At 43.3% G+C, this 15227-nt stretch overlaps 1 protein-coding gene across 1 annotated transcript; it reads right to left on the reverse strand.

The window, feature by feature from the left end:
* Positions 1–266: 266 nt before the first annotated feature.
* prep (prolyl endopeptidase) lies at positions 267–14368 on the reverse strand. Its single transcript, XM_067242198.1, has 15 exons — positions 14168–14368; positions 13531–13605; positions 7659–7792; positions 7325–7455; positions 6821–7030; positions 6536–6657; positions 6318–6423; positions 5456–5647; positions 5123–5320; positions 4431–4534; positions 3530–3666; positions 3086–3180; positions 2554–2685; positions 2222–2378; positions 267–1152 (listed from the first exon to the last, which is right to left on the reverse strand). The coding sequence occupies exons 1-15, from the start codon at positions 14309–14311 to the stop codon at positions 858–860; spliced, it is 2232 nt and encodes a 743-aa protein (XP_067098299.1). The 5' UTR covers positions 14312–14368; the 3' UTR covers positions 267–857.
* Between the last annotated feature and the right edge of the window lie 859 nt (positions 14369–15227).

The following is a 15227-nucleotide window of genomic DNA, read 5'->3' on the forward strand; positions in this document are numbered from 1 at the left end:
AGCAAAAAAGTTTAAATGTGAAATATCAATTAGGAGTATACATTGACAATTTTGCTTACTTCACGATAATAACCATGTTTGTCAGTTTTAAAAACTATAACCCACAAGAACTGCCCCCTTGTTAGGATGAGACACAATTGTACATAATTTCTAAGCAAATTGAGGAAGAGTTGAGGAAGGACCCAAAAGACAACTGCACCAAATAAAATACATCTATCCATGTGTAATTAATGTGCATGCAAACAAAACAGTCCAAGACAACTTAGCTCTGTTCAAAAATGTTTTATTTGAAATGGTGGAATTGTTGTTTATTTCCCACATTTCCAGGAGGTAGAAATCAATGTTAATCTGACAATATGTGAACATTTATACACGCCCGTGTGCGCACACTCACGCACTCTCACTCACAAGCACACACAGCAAAAGGAAACTGGCACTCTTGTGACAGTCCTGTTGAAAACAAAGTCGCTGAAACCATACAGTATCATTGATACTAATACTGTGAGTCTTAAAAAAAATCCTACATGCAGAAATCATTACAGGTGTACAACCCTGTCCAATGATAAATAAATAGTCTGCCTGTGGTGGATGGGAGATGGAGGGGGGCAAGCACCCATAGAAGGAGAGACCTCTCTGATGCTGACTCCCAACTCTTGGGATGACCTTTGACACGTGAAGTCCTGCAGTGTCACGCCAGTGTTGACAGTTCGTTTTGACAATGACTAAACACGTTAAATGACTTGGGTTAGAACCTCCACAAAGCAAGTAGTAAAACTCAGCGACATAACGGAAAATAATGCCCCTTAAACAGAGGGTGGTGGGGGAGAGAGTGTGTGTGGGGGGGGGTTACGGGTACCTCACTTGACCCAGGAGATTTTAAGGCAGCGGGCTATGAAGGCGTAGGTGTCGGCCACCTCCTGGATGACCTTGCTGGTGGGTTTGCCGGCGCCGTGGCCCGACTTGGTGTCCACGTGGATGAACAGGGGGTTGGTCTGCTTGGCCCAGCGGCCCACCACGTGCTGCAGGGTGGCAATGTACTTGAGCGAATGGAGCGGGACCACACGGTCGTCGTGGTCGCCCGTGAGCAGGAGCACCGAGGGGTACTGGACGCCCTCCCCCTCCGGGATGCGGATGTTGTGGAGGGGGGAGTATCTGAGGGGGGGAAAGGGGCATTACAAACACTGTTCTTCTTAAAATACAAACCTACCCATCTAGATTACGAATATTTGTTGTAAAATGACCTATGCAAGTGAATAAAAAAGGCAGATCTGTCCACATAGCATCTGGGTTGAAAGGGTTGTCCATTTGCACATTTCCCCCCCGCAAAGTCAATAAAAATCACAATTAGTGGTGCATTTGTATCTTCTGTAAAACATCAAATAAGATGTATAATATGGATTCCTTCAGTGTTTCCTCTAGGATTTTTAGCAGTGGGGGCAGGTCTGCGCGCGCAGCATGGTGGCAGAAAACTGGGAAAATATGGCCTTTATAACGGCTCGAGAATTACACGGATTATACAAATAGTTCGATTTAAAAAGACCAAAAAGGTTGAGGAGGACAGCCTTTAACCCTTGTGTTATCTTTGGGTCATTCTGACCCATCAGTCATTGTGACCCACCGTCGTATTGCGACAAATTTACCTCATACAAAAACAAAGTGAAGCATTTTCTTTTAACTGTCGGGCTGTCTCAGACCCCCCACATTGGAATGGTTAAAAGAAAATTATTTGTTTTTGTATTGGGTAAAATTGGGTAAACAACAATGGTTCGTTATGAACCTTTGGGTCATGTGACCCGAAGGCAGCACGAGGGTTAAGAGAGAAAGAGATTCCCCATTGATCTGTCACATCAGAATTTTGATTTGGGGCACGAAAGTCTTGAAATTTGAGTGAGAATGTCGCCCGGGCAGCCATGTCTTCACACATGTCAAGTTCATAATTTTACAGTTTTACATTCAAATCTACACAAAAAAAAGTTGAGCAGGGAAGCAGGGAAGAGATATGGGAATTCTGCTTTGTGCACCTAAAATAGAAACGCAAAAATTTTGTACAGACGTATTTCTGATACCGTGGAGGCAGAGATTTATCAACATAGAGGAAACATTGTCCTTTTATGAATGCATTTTGTCCACTTATATGTACACCTACATATCCATATATTACCTAAATGATGGTGTGTACAGTATAATTATGGTGATGTTGCCAGGTAAGTGAGAAACCTACTTTATGAGCCACTCAAACTGGTCTTTGATCTCGGAGCAGCCAAAGTCGGTGGTCCAGGCATGTCCAATGGTGAACTTGTGGAACTTGAGCATGTCCATGACTCCCACCTGGGCCACGGCACAGCCAAACAGCTCTGGCCGCTGGTTCACACAGGCCGCTGCGCGCACACACACACAGTACGTGTGAACATCGAGGTTTGAAAGGTAATCAACACAAATGTAGACGTTTTTTTATGGCAATCTTTCGATAGCTGTCTGATGTCCAGAATCTTCGGTAGTTCGCTCTGCATCTACACAACAGGGACCAGCTGTGGTCATCAGTGTGCAACGTACCTACGAGCAGGCCCCCGTTGGAGCCCCCGTTGATGGTGAGCTTGGACGGAGAGGAGTAGCCCTCCTTGATGAGGTACTCTGCTGCACACTGGAAATCTGTGAAGCAGTTCTGCTTGTTGGCCAGCATGCCCGCTAGAGAGAGAGAAGACAGAAGAAACGGGAGAGGGAGAGAAAATGAGAGAAAACACGGTGGAGGGAGAGACAGGGGGGAAAGAAGAGATGGGGGAGAGAGAGACAGGGTGGACAGAGAAGAGATGGGGGAGGAGGGAGAACAAATTGACAAGGAGGAGGGAGAGAGAAAGAAAATACGGAGGAGACAGGGATGAAAGAGACAGGGAAAGAGGAGAAAAGGGTGAGGGAGAGAGAAAGGAGTGAAAGAACCAATGTAGGGAAGAGAGAGAGAGAGAAAGGAAAAGGAGACAGGGAGTAAAAAAAACAGACAGACACCAACAACAGAGGATTATGAGTATCTATGACACAAAGGGAAGAACTTCAAGTTACGATAATATTGTGAATATTTTGCATGCGTCACCTTTGTGCCAAGTCTCTCCATACTCCCCTCCACCTCTGATGTTGGCCACGGCCAGAACTCCGCCCATGTGTCTCACAAAGATGAGCCTAGACACACTGGGGAAACAAACACCAACCTCATGACCCTGATGCACTGTCACTGGCTAAATCTACGTCCACTCAAAAGCCATATCATTGTTTACAGTATACAGACAAGATGAGGATTAGAGTGTTTCCCCTACCATTGTTTCTGATAGCAAGTTTCATTTTGACTGGCAACATACTGACATTGCTCATCACAAATGACCTAATAAACGCATAGAATATGGTTCACTCACTGATGCTCACACTGATTTGCAGGGCATGTCACGTAACGGGGAGGCAACATTCCAGTGTTTAAGTAGTAGCAGATGCATGAGCGAGTGAGTGGAACAGGGGATAAGTTCCTTGCTTAAAAGTGCCACACCTGTAGCTAGGCGTGATGGAGATGTTGAAGCCGCCATAGCCGTAGAGGAAGGCTGGGTGAGAGCCGTCCAGCTTGATGCCCTTCTTGTGGACTATGAACATGGGGATCTGGGTGCCGTCTTTGCTGGGGTAGAACACCTGGAGGAACACACACACACACACACACACACACACACACACACACACACACACACGACAAAGGTATAGACAGTTGTGTTGCATTGTTTTGTATGGTATTTTTAATGGTGATTTTTGATGCATGCCATAAATAGTTCTGTTTGTATGCTGGTCTTGCTGCAGAATCAATTGCCTTTTGGGGACATAAATGCAGGGTTTCCCGCAGAAAATGTGTTAGTTAACCCTTGTGTTATCTTCGGGTCATTCTGACCCATCAGTCATTGTGACCCACCGTTGTATTGCGACAACTTTACCGCATTCAAAAACAAAGTGAAGCATTTTCTTTTAACCGGTGGGCTGTCTCAGACCCCCTACATTGCGAAGGTTAAAAGAAAATTATTTTAATTTGTTTTTGTATTGGGTAAAATTGGGTAAACACAACGATTGTTCGTTATGAACCTTTGGGTCATGTGACCCGAAGGCAGCACAAGGGTTAAGGTGGTAGGGTGGGGTTTGCCATCAGACCGGGGGTGGGGAGGGGATGGTGCTGCTAGATAGACTAATGCGATCTGCAGAGAAGGGAGACTGGTGTTGGTCACGGTTTGGAATGGAAGGGAGAAAACAGGACAACGGCGGATATCGCCAAAAAAACCGCTGTTATTAAGAATAGGCCTAAATAATACAGTCCCGTAATGCATTCCTTAAAAAGTTTAACTTTACCACCTTCAACTTAACCAACGGTTCTGCAAAGTAAGACTTTTAGAACATCAGCAGGTGTGTATCACCTGTGTGGTCTGGTAGTCGGAGGGCTCAAAGCCCTTGACGGTGACCTCTCTGAATACGTGGGGCTGCAGGGGCTCCAGGGTCAGGTTGCAGTGATAGATGATGGCTGGAGGAGGGATGGGGACAGGCAAGAAAGTTAATACGGTTGGCTATATATAAATTAGTTCTTACCTGAAGTTTACAGGCAGCAAAGGGAAGGGCGGGGAGATTAGGCCCCAAAATTGGCCACCCCAAAATACCTACAGTCATGGCCATAAGTTTTGGCAATGACACATTGTGTTTTGCAAAGTTTGCTGGCTCAGTATTTGAGGAAAATGTTTCACATGTTTTTATAGAATACTGTATTACAATAAGGCACATTTCATATTTTTGTTAAGCTTTTTGGGGGCAAAAATTTTCAATATATGCAAATAGTCCCCTCTTTTACAGCAGTCAATCTGCCCTTAAAATCCAATCAGAATGATAGTGATTTCACCTGGCTAGAACTAGTTCACACTTTCCCCTGTGCTGATGATATGACTTACTGAAATTATGTTGGCAGTCAAGGCCCAGTAAGCTTTGCAAACAAAAAATGTATGTCGCTCCCAATACTTTTGTACTATAACCCAGAGAGAGTAAAGTGAGACTTTACTCTCTCAGATAGAGAGCAACCCTGTGCGTTTTCGGAATTCCCCCAAGGCCGCGGTAGGCTGACCTGGCGAGAGGAAGGAGGTGAAGTAGTAGAAGATCTCGGAGTCCCTCTTTCGGCCGGTGAAGCCCACCACGGAGCCCACGTCCAGAGGGAAGGTCCTCAGCTCCTCTCCCGAGCTGAGCAGGTACATCTTCAGCACGTTTTTCACATCGTGCAGGAAGCACACGAACAGGAAGCTGTTGTACGTGCAGGTGGCGAACACTGACGGGAGAACAGGAGGGGGGGGACAGCAAAAGGGGGCACAAGGTTAGCCGTATTGAACTCGGAGTTGATACAACCAACTTCCGTCATAATAGACTGCGGCGCGCCTTACAGGCCCATCAGGCACTTTCTCACCGATGACGTCTTTGTCGTGCTGGCCAATGAGCTCTCTCCAGTTGCTAGGGTCCGGCGAAGCAAAGTCGATGTTGATGAGGCGGTAACGCGGCGCTTCCAGGTTGGTCTTGAATGTGAACAGCGTGCCCTCGTTGGTCACATACTCGTACTCGGCGTCGAAGTTGTCAATCAGCTTCACCCACGGCAACATCCCTGGACAGGTGTGGAGGAAGGAGGGGGGAGTTGCAAAGCTAGCCTGGCTCTGCCCTCCTACGTACTTCTGCTCAATTTTGATTTTGCTTCTGTACTAGGTCTGGCCCTGAGGTAAGTAAGTCAGATGTCTCCGGTTAATTTTCTACCGGCCAATCAGCGAACAGAGGGAGTGGCTGTCGTGCGCTAGTTTGTGTTGTAGTTCCGTAATGGCAGCGGAGAAAGATGCTAGCGAAGCCATTCGGTCCGTTGTGGCAACGCTGCCGAATATCCATAAGCTAAAGCCAGAGCAAGAACAAGTTTTGCTGAGTTTTGTTGGTTGCCATGATGTTATGGCCCTCCTCCCCACAGAGTTTGGGAACAGTTTGATTTTCCAGCTATGGCAGCTAGCTCTGTTACAGTAGTGGTGAAGGAATTGGCTAAGGCGAACGCTAGCGATTGGTTATGGCAGATCAGAGTGGCTCTGGGCAGATCCAATAGTTTTAAACTTCAACAGAGTACACGCCTACAAGGAAGTCAACGCTTGTCAATGGAGCGAGGCCAGACTCTCTGTACAAATGAAATGTACGAGAGTCTGGTTAGGACCAGGCTATTGCAAAGCAGGGAGACAGTGAAAATGCAAAACATGTCTTTGTTGGATATCCTTGTGTGTGAATGTGTGTGTTGTGCATACCTGTAATGCCCTGAGGAGTGGTGTGGAGGTCACAGTACCACAGCCGGTTGACAGGGTCACAGCCCTCCCTGATAGACAGGAGTACATAGCGCCCGTCATCTGAAACCTGACACCACACACAAAAACGTAAACATCAAATAACTACAAAAACTACCCCCCCCCCCCCCCCCCCCCCTTTTGAATAATCCAACAGTTTGGCTATTTAAAGAGAAGAATACCTCGGCCCCGCTCATCCACTTGGGGTGTTCAGGAAACTCGGCACACAGGCAGTCCTGGGCCTGGGGGGTCCCAAGCACGTGAAAGTAGAGCTTCTGGTGCAGGTTGGTGGATGTCTCTGTACCTATGAGGAGAGACACAGACAGGAGCTCATTTATACGCCCTCGTGTCCATGGGAGAAAGTTGTTATCTAATGTTTTTTTCACAGAAAACCAGGGATTCTCTATAAAAGAGGAAAGCATCCAAGTACGATGACAGAAATAATTTCCAATAATTGGAGCACGTACCGTCGCTCTTGCCCTCCTGCACGGGGTAGGAGTTGTAGAAGAGGCCCTTGCCGTCGTGGGTCCACGACATGCAGCTGAACTTCACCCGCTCCAGCCGGTCCTTCAGGGCCACGGCACCCTCCACCCGCAGGAAGCGGATCTCCACCCAGTCCGAGCCGCTGGCGCTGGTGCCGTAGGCAAGATACTCGCCGTCCTCTGAGAAGGCGTAGCCTGGAGAAACGGAAGGTGAGTGTCAACACGCGGACTTGAACAGGAGGACAGAGATGATAACCGCGGCAGCTGTGGGTGAAAGAATAAAGATTGGTTCCATCCTGATGGAAAATTCCAGAGATTCCCCTTTGTCCCTCAAAAAGGCAACTTCTTTTGTTTATGTATTTGTTAATCCGCACTGCTCGTGACACTTTTATTCTAAGAATAGCAGCAGTGTATTTATAGACACAGCCCTCCTTTAAACTCAGTCTTTATCAAAAGTAGACCGCACGTACCCTGGGGAGAGAGCCTCACCTCGTAATGCCACAGTTCCATCCTCAGAGAAGGTATTCGGGTCCAGGAAAATGGTGGGCTCTGCCTCCAGACTCTCCTGAACATACATGACACTCTGGTTCTGAAGGCCCGTGTTGTAGAAGTGGAAATACCTGCAGGACAGGCCAAGGAAAATTCTGGTGATCAAATCACTACAAAAGTTCCAAATAAGTAAGAAAAGAATAACCAATTGTGGAAGTTCAAGTGCATGGTTCTAAAATCAGCATTGACTTCTCTGAAAAGCTGTGGTATTTCAGTTAGTGTGAAACTCTATGGACCAGCCAACTTCAACTAACATTCCCATTTCCCTACTCACCGGCTCCCTCTTTTGAACGGGCAGCTGTATTTGGGGTAGTCGTACAGCTCAGTCATGCGCTCCTTGAACAGGTCTCGCACCTCACAGCGTTCCAGAAAGGGCAAAGTCAACTTGTTCTGGGCATTGACAAACGCCTGGAACAAAGACGGATCTATATCATAGCACTGATCGCGTTTGGCTAGAGGGTGGCGACAGTTGCAGAATATTTTACATACACTTTACGATTGGTGTTGTATTGTATACATATAGGGGTAAGATGGCTGAGCGGTTAGGGAGTCGGGCTATTAATCAGAAGGTTGCCGGTTCAATTCCTGGCCGTGCAATATGACCCTACTTGCCTCAGGGAGAATGTCCCTGTACCAGGGCTCGACATAAGCGATGGCCCGGGGCCAGTAAAAAGTAACGTCGGGACAGTTAAACTAGCAACTCACTGGCCCGATCAGGCCACTGCTAATTATTGATTGAGAAAAAAAAAAATTGCATCGTACACATCAGTTAACATCCTTCATATGTTTTGCTATCTGCTAAATGCATAAATAACTTTGCAGCTCGTGGGGCGCACATTTGGCAAATCAAGAGTTGAGTAGTGAGTGACGAGTGGTTGTCAAATTGTAATTCTCTAATCTCAATACATTTTTTAACAACTGGCGCGAGACAAAAGTGAAGATGGCAGCAAAGTAGACCTACGAGCTCAAACGGAAGCAACTTTTTTTATGGAACTAAGATGCACTGTGTCGTCTGTCGTATGTTCTCGTCTAAAGCAGACAAAAGTGGATCTTTTTACACAGGCACCGACAATTTTCGAAAACAATCCCTGACCACCCTTACAAAAAAGTTTATTAAAGTATACTAAAATATGGATAGTACACTTTTGATATACTTTTAAGAAGTATACTTAGAAAATTTTTCACTTTTTATATACTTTTTAGAAGTATGCTTAGAAACAGAAAATGGTATTCATTTCTTCTGGAGTAGGATGTACGTTTTCTATTATTATACAGCAAAAACAGTCAAAATACTTTTAAAGTACTTTACAGGTAACATTTTTTAGATCCCTCTTGTATATTCTAATTATTCATGTCCAGGAAAATCTATAATGTATTGCACATTTTTTGGTACTGAAGCTGTAACCTTAATTACATTTTGAAGCCCTATACTCTGATACTAATAATTATAAATTGGAGTATTAATCGAAAAAACGAAAAAGCTACTTGAGAAAGAAGCCGACAGAAGGGTTGCATTATGCATTTGAAGATTATACTGTCAAACTGACTGAAGAACGAAATAACGTGAAAAAATGAAGATAGCGTGGCTCATTGGCTGGTAAATTCCCATGATGCAAGGCGGTAAATAGTGTTAAAATTTGCTGATAAGTTTGCAGTTTGTTCGAAATACAAATGTAACTTCATGAATTTCGTTTTTTAAATGTGTCTGCTTAGAATGTAGTGTTTTGTTGCGTGATAATTGTCATTGTGCTGGTTTACCATTGTAACCATGAGTTAAATGACTGTTACATTTGATAAGAAGAGCTGGATTCTAACAATGTTAATGCATACGCAGTACATAGCTTCTTTTAGTTAAGAATCTGCAGTGTCACTTGGCGAGGGGCCCCATTCTCGTCAAGTGATGCAAGATCATCGGCGTTTGAGGGGCCCCTAAACATTTAAATATATTAGTAAACCATAGTAAAAAAAAAAAAAACGTTTACTTCTTGAAGTACTTGAATTAATTGAATTAAGTATTGCAAAGTATAATTTGAGGTACTTTAGGAAGTATACTTCATGAACTGAAAGTTCACTACACAGGTTAAAGTTTAGAGTATTTCAAAGTATACTTTGAAGTACTTTAGGAAATATACTTCATAAACTAAAACCTACACAGGCTACTTTACAGTATTCAACAGTAAACTTCAAATACACTATACGTTTACTAAATTACCTAAAAAGTGGGCCAATTCAGTTTACTTAGTACACAAATAGTATATACATAACTACACATTTACATTTACATTTATTCATTTAGCAGACGCTTTTATCCAAAGCAACTTCCAAGAGAGAGCTTTACAAAGTGCATAGGTCACTGATCATAACAACAAGATAGCCAAAAAACATCGCGAGTAGCCAAAACATGAAGCACACATTGTGAACAACCAAAGTAAGTGCCAAAGGGAAGAACCATAAGAGCATGTAGTTAAACAAGTTACAATTAAACAACATGAACAGCTATAAGTGCAAGTGTACCTGTGGAAAAAAGCAAGCAACAGTAATAAAACAATATATCACAGCGAGAACAAAAATGTAAATTAGTTACCACTAACCACAAGAGCAACAAGTCTCTAAGCAAGAATCATTGTGATCCTTGAGGAAACTAACATCGGGTCAAGCGAACCGTTCCTAAGTACCGTTGTACTCCCGGAACAAGTGCGTCTTGAGCCTTTTCTTGAAGGTGGAGAGACAGTCAGTGTCTCTGATGGAGGTGGGGAGTTGATTCCACCACTGGGGGGCCAGACAGGAGAAGAGCTTGTGTTGGGACCGGGCGGTCTTGAGCGGTGGGACCACCAGGCGGTTGTCTGAAGAAGACCGTAGGTGACGGGTGGGGGTGTAAGGCTGCAGGAGAGACTTGATGTAGACGGGTGCAGTCCCGTTCACTGTTCGGAAGGTCAATACCAGGGTCTTGAATCTGATACGGGCCATGATAGGTAGCCAGTGGAGAGAGATGAGGAGCGGGGTAACATGGGAGCGTCTGGGTAGATTGTAGACCAGGCGGGCCGCCGCATTCTGAATCCTCTGAAGAGGGCAGGTTGCACATGCTGGGAGACCAGCGAGCAGCGAGTTGCAATAGTCCAACTTGGAGAGGACGAGTGCTTGGACTAGCAGCTGGGTGGAGTGCTCAGACAGGTATCTACTGATCTTTCGGATGTTGTAGAGGGTGAATCTACACTGCAAAATCTACACTGCTAGTATACTTTAATACCATTTTTATACCATGATAATAGTATACTTTTTTATACCAAGTATACTTACAAAATAAACCTGAAGTATACTTCTTTTTTGTAAGGGCAGCCATGCTAGCAGACAGCACCTGGTTTGCGTGACAGTTATAAGCGGATGGTTGACAATCCATCTTCCAGGCCGTTGACCATGCTGGTCAGGAATTTAAATGCAGATGCCCATTGTGTTATTGCACGACTTATAACAACGGCATATCACGTAAAGACGGGCCAGCCGTTCGCCTCGTTCTCCCGGGCTATTGAACTGCAGCAGAACAATGGTGTCGACTTGGGTACTTAGTATCATATTGATGAAATGCAATGGAAGCTTTTATAAATTAGCATTGAGGGACCAGAGGTTTCAGTTTCAGCCAAGACAGTCGTGCAGAGATGGCTGTCAGCAGGGAAGAGAGCACGTCATGTTTGAGGTTAAAAGTCAATTGTTTTGCTGACTATTACCTTATTATCTTTTATCACTAGAAATGTGATTTCATTGTTGTTCTTTTTATATCCAGGATGTGTTTAATAAATGGTTAAACATGTTAACAGAATAACATAACTTATAAGTATTTGGTTTTGGTGTAACAATGATAAACTAGAGAGGGTACAATTTCTGGGGAAATTGTAGGGTGTGCTTGCTTGCGTCGGTTGCACAGGGGTCCGTTTTTGAATGACATTTTTACAACTGATATTTCTGTATATTTTATATAAAAATGCATACTTATTATTTATAAAGATTACATAGATTTTTTTGCTGCTCATTTACAACTGAAAATACGAGTGAAGTGTAGAATGAAATAGATGTCTTCTCATTTCCCATGCAAGAGGCAGCCTCATCGTTGAATCAAAACGAATACATTTGGCAGACCGGTGTAAAAATTGACCTAATCTCTATGACTTAAACGTCATTTTAAGTTTTTCCCTTCTCATGATATTTTCAGGCATTTAGCCTACTCATTGCATTCATTCATTAATAAAGAACCCCCTTTGAAGATTATTCTACGACGTTACCCGGCAGTAGAAGATGGAATCGCGACTCAAACAGTACCATCTGCTAACTGAAAATATGCCCCCCAAAACGTAAATAAGCTTGACATTTATTTAGTGGAAAATCGCTCATTCATAAAAAGCTCAGTGGTAGCGATCATTGTCAGTAACAACGCAAAATGCGATATAGCCCTGTGTGGAGAAGCTGCCCCGGTAAATTGTACTACTACGGTACAGTACTAGACTACTGCTGTGTTCGTCTTGGTAGCGATTGCGTTGGTTGAATTGGATTTAACGTTCCGTTGTACGGTTTAAGCTGAAATTAATTATTTTCATGAACAGATTGACAACGTTTAGGCTGTGGCAATGAAGTTCAGGTTAGTAGTTAGATAGACTTTTGATTAAGGTAAGGGGAGTACCGAACATGTTCTGTCGCCGTTTGACTTTCTAAACAGCTGTTTAGTGTACTGTAGATGTTTTTGTACAGTAGTGTGTCTCGCGTAAGCTACAGCGTTGCAGTGATGGTAATTTCCAATTACCATTACCACAGGTAATGGTAATTTCACCAACAAATCGTTTTCTAATGTCAGAATAAATCCTACAAGGAAAATGTATATGTGAGGAATGTTTATTTTAACGATTGAAAACAGATAACGCTACATCATAGACCACTGTAGTATGTGTTGCCCGGGCAACACAGGCTAATGTCATGATGCTAATACTTCAGTGAAATAGTAGACTACTGTTTCCGAAAGTAGATGTACTTCCTTAATAATATCAGCTTATATTGTACATTACACATCACAATTGTGTGTCATATCACAAAGTAAAATAAGTAAATAGTTATCACCCTGGCCTCTTTTCTTGTGGCGTTTCTGCAGCTGCCTTGCAGTAAAGCTATAGTTAGCCTAGCTATCCCCCAAGTTAACAGATGCTAAACGAATGTTCTGGCAAAGGTAGTCACGCGTGTTTTCGTGACGTTAGTGACGCAGTGACGTTAGTAACGTCAGTGACTGTGGCTAGCAAATTAGCCACCATTAGCTTCACTTTTCGCCACAAAAACTTAACTTAAGCTTAAACCATGCAATGGAACGTAAATTCCAATAGAAGCAACTCAATCGCTACCAAGACGAAACTTTTGACACCTACGTTGTCTATGTAGGCCAAATATTGACTGAGTTTTAGGGGGGCAAAAAGAAAAATAAATAAAAATAATATATATGTGAGAGAACAAAGGTTGTGCTCTCGCCGAAGGCTTGAGCACACCCAATTACAACTTTTGGAGGGGGGGCCAGTAAAAATGGCCTTGGGGCCAGTAAGTTTCAAACCCACTGGCCCGTGGGGCCAGTCGCAAAAAATGTTAATGTTGATACCCTGCCTGTACTTACTGTAAGTCGCTCTGGATAAGGGCGTCTTCTAAATGACTAAATGTAAATGTAATGTATACCCAGTTGACGGCCAGGATTCAATCCATTAGAATAATGACATGTGCCTTGACTACACATTTTTCTGCACAGCATGATTCGTTACATTATTACATTACTAGACTTGGTGACGGAAGTTTCACCAATCAGTCACCAATAAATGGAAGCAGGGCGAACGACTAGGAAGTTAAATCTATTGATATTTGAGATATTGCATTTTATTCATTAACCAAACGCTTTTATACAAATCGAAAGCAGTGCAATTCTATAACCTCTAGAGTTAGACTACCTATGTAGCTACTTTATGGGGGGCGTATGACCCAAGATATTAACGCATTACAAGCTACATACTATTTAAAAGAACGATTTAAGTAGTAAGTGCACAGTAAGTACCAACACAGCTGAGACTGGTTAATAATAAGGCTAATCGGCAGTTAACTAGCCAACTAGTTAAGTGTGTTAGTCTACCTACCTGAGTCTTTTCACTGTCGGGGTCCTCCAACCAGCTGTATGGGTCAGGGATCTTGTTACAGTGGTAGTCATCCACCTGCGAGAAGTGTGCCGGATGAAATTCAAGATTGGGTGGCAGAAATGATGGGTGCAGTACCCAAGTTAGTGACATCAGGTGGCTAGCTTAGCTAATGGTAGTGAGTGTGCTAGAGCTAGCTAGCATGAAAACAAAAGCAACAATGAGAAATCGGGCTTGTTAGCTTGAGCCAAAGTTAGCTCGTAGATGCTAACCTGGCTAGCCCATTCACTGACTGTGCCAGTGCGCTAGGATTGGATTTCTAACGTTAATTACTGTAGCAGCAAGCTACACTACAGGACTTATAATGTAGCACGTCATTGCTGTTGATCAACAATACCCGATCATGGGATGTTTTTTCGAAATATCTCATATCTCTGATCTCGAATTTATAGATACCACTGGAACATGTTAGCTAGCTCACTGGCCCATTCAAATCAGATCGATAACTGAGAGCTAAATAGCTAGCTAATCCGCTAGCGATAAAATGATGAAGCATCCCAGCAAAAATGCCATTTGGCCGGCGGGGGATATCTAACTTTAGCTATATAGTTAGATAGATAGCTAGCTAGCAACTACTTACAACTGCCTCGTCACGGTAGACTTGAGGGTACTGGAAGGGGAAAGACATTTTCGAAGTAGCAGTACGGGATATCCTCAATAAGTAAGCTTTCTTCAAAGACTGAAATATCGGTTGTGATACGCCTTTCTGAATCCGACCAAACATAAACTTGATTGCTGGAGGGTTGGCTTAGTAGAGAGGGATTGCTTGCAGATGCTACAGTCGAGGAAACAAATTCGAGAACACAACACAGGGGAATCAGAAACATTTGGATCTTGAGAGCGTCCTCTGTTGGTGGAAGACAAAATTATTGGACGATGATGCACACTATTCAGGAGATGGGTATGGCTGCAGCCTGCAGCCTGCAGCCTCCCGTCTCATGCCCTCCCATCTCATGCCCAGGCTGTCCAACGGTAAGTTCAGAGGTTCAAAAATATGGAAGCAAATCGTTACCAAATTTTAAGAATGTGGCTGCATTATTTGACTCATAAATGAAATTAGTAATCAATCATCCTATTTGCATTTTAATTTTCTTCTTCAAGAGTGCTCAATCTTTCACTTAATTAAAATGAAAAAGAAATAGACATTTGAGATTTAATTTTCAAAACATGCCTCAGCAAATAGATACCAAAATTTAATTTGAAATGTAAAATTTGGAAATTAAAATGCATTTCCAGAAATGCATTTTCATTTTAAGAACGTGGCTGCAAAATCATGACCACAATTCAAATTCAAATGCATTTCCAGAAATGCATTTTCATTTTCAAGAACGTGGCTGCAAAATCGTGACCACAATTCAAATTCAAATGCATTTCCAGAAATGCATTTTCATTTTAAGAAAGTGGCTGCAAAATCGTGATCACAATTCAAATTCAAATGCATTTCCAGAAATGCATTTGATGCTACTATTAATGTGTGAATCTGTGACGGAAGAGTATGCAGCCAAGCTCTCTATGACTTGTTCTACTCGGTCACGGGCATCAGACTCAGATATATTATTAGATTTTACCTGCTCAGCTAATTCTAACAGTGTTTGCACAATTTGAGGGAGCGTCATGATCTGTGATGCGTCCTCTAAAGT

This window comes from Osmerus mordax, chromosome 8, assembly GCF_038355195.1.
Source record: "Osmerus mordax isolate fOsmMor3 chromosome 8, fOsmMor3.pri, whole genome shotgun sequence".
Taxonomy (NCBI): domain Eukaryota; kingdom Metazoa; phylum Chordata; class Actinopteri; order Osmeriformes; family Osmeridae; genus Osmerus; species Osmerus mordax.

Excerpts from the sequence above, each read along its gene's own strand:
- prep (XM_067242198.1), bottom strand. The coding sequence starts at position 14,311 with ATGTTTGGTCGGATTCAGAAAGGCGTATCACAACCGATATTTCAGTCT. Across the intron at positions 6,658-6,820 it reads GCAGGAGGGCAAGAGCGACG|GTACAGAGACATCCACCAAC; the intron begins GTACGTGCTCCA and ends CTCTCCTCATAG. Across the intron at positions 2,379-2,553 it reads CAACGGGGGCCTGCTCGTAG|CGGCCTGTGTGAACCAGCGG; the intron begins GTACGTTGCACA and ends GTGTGCGCGCAG.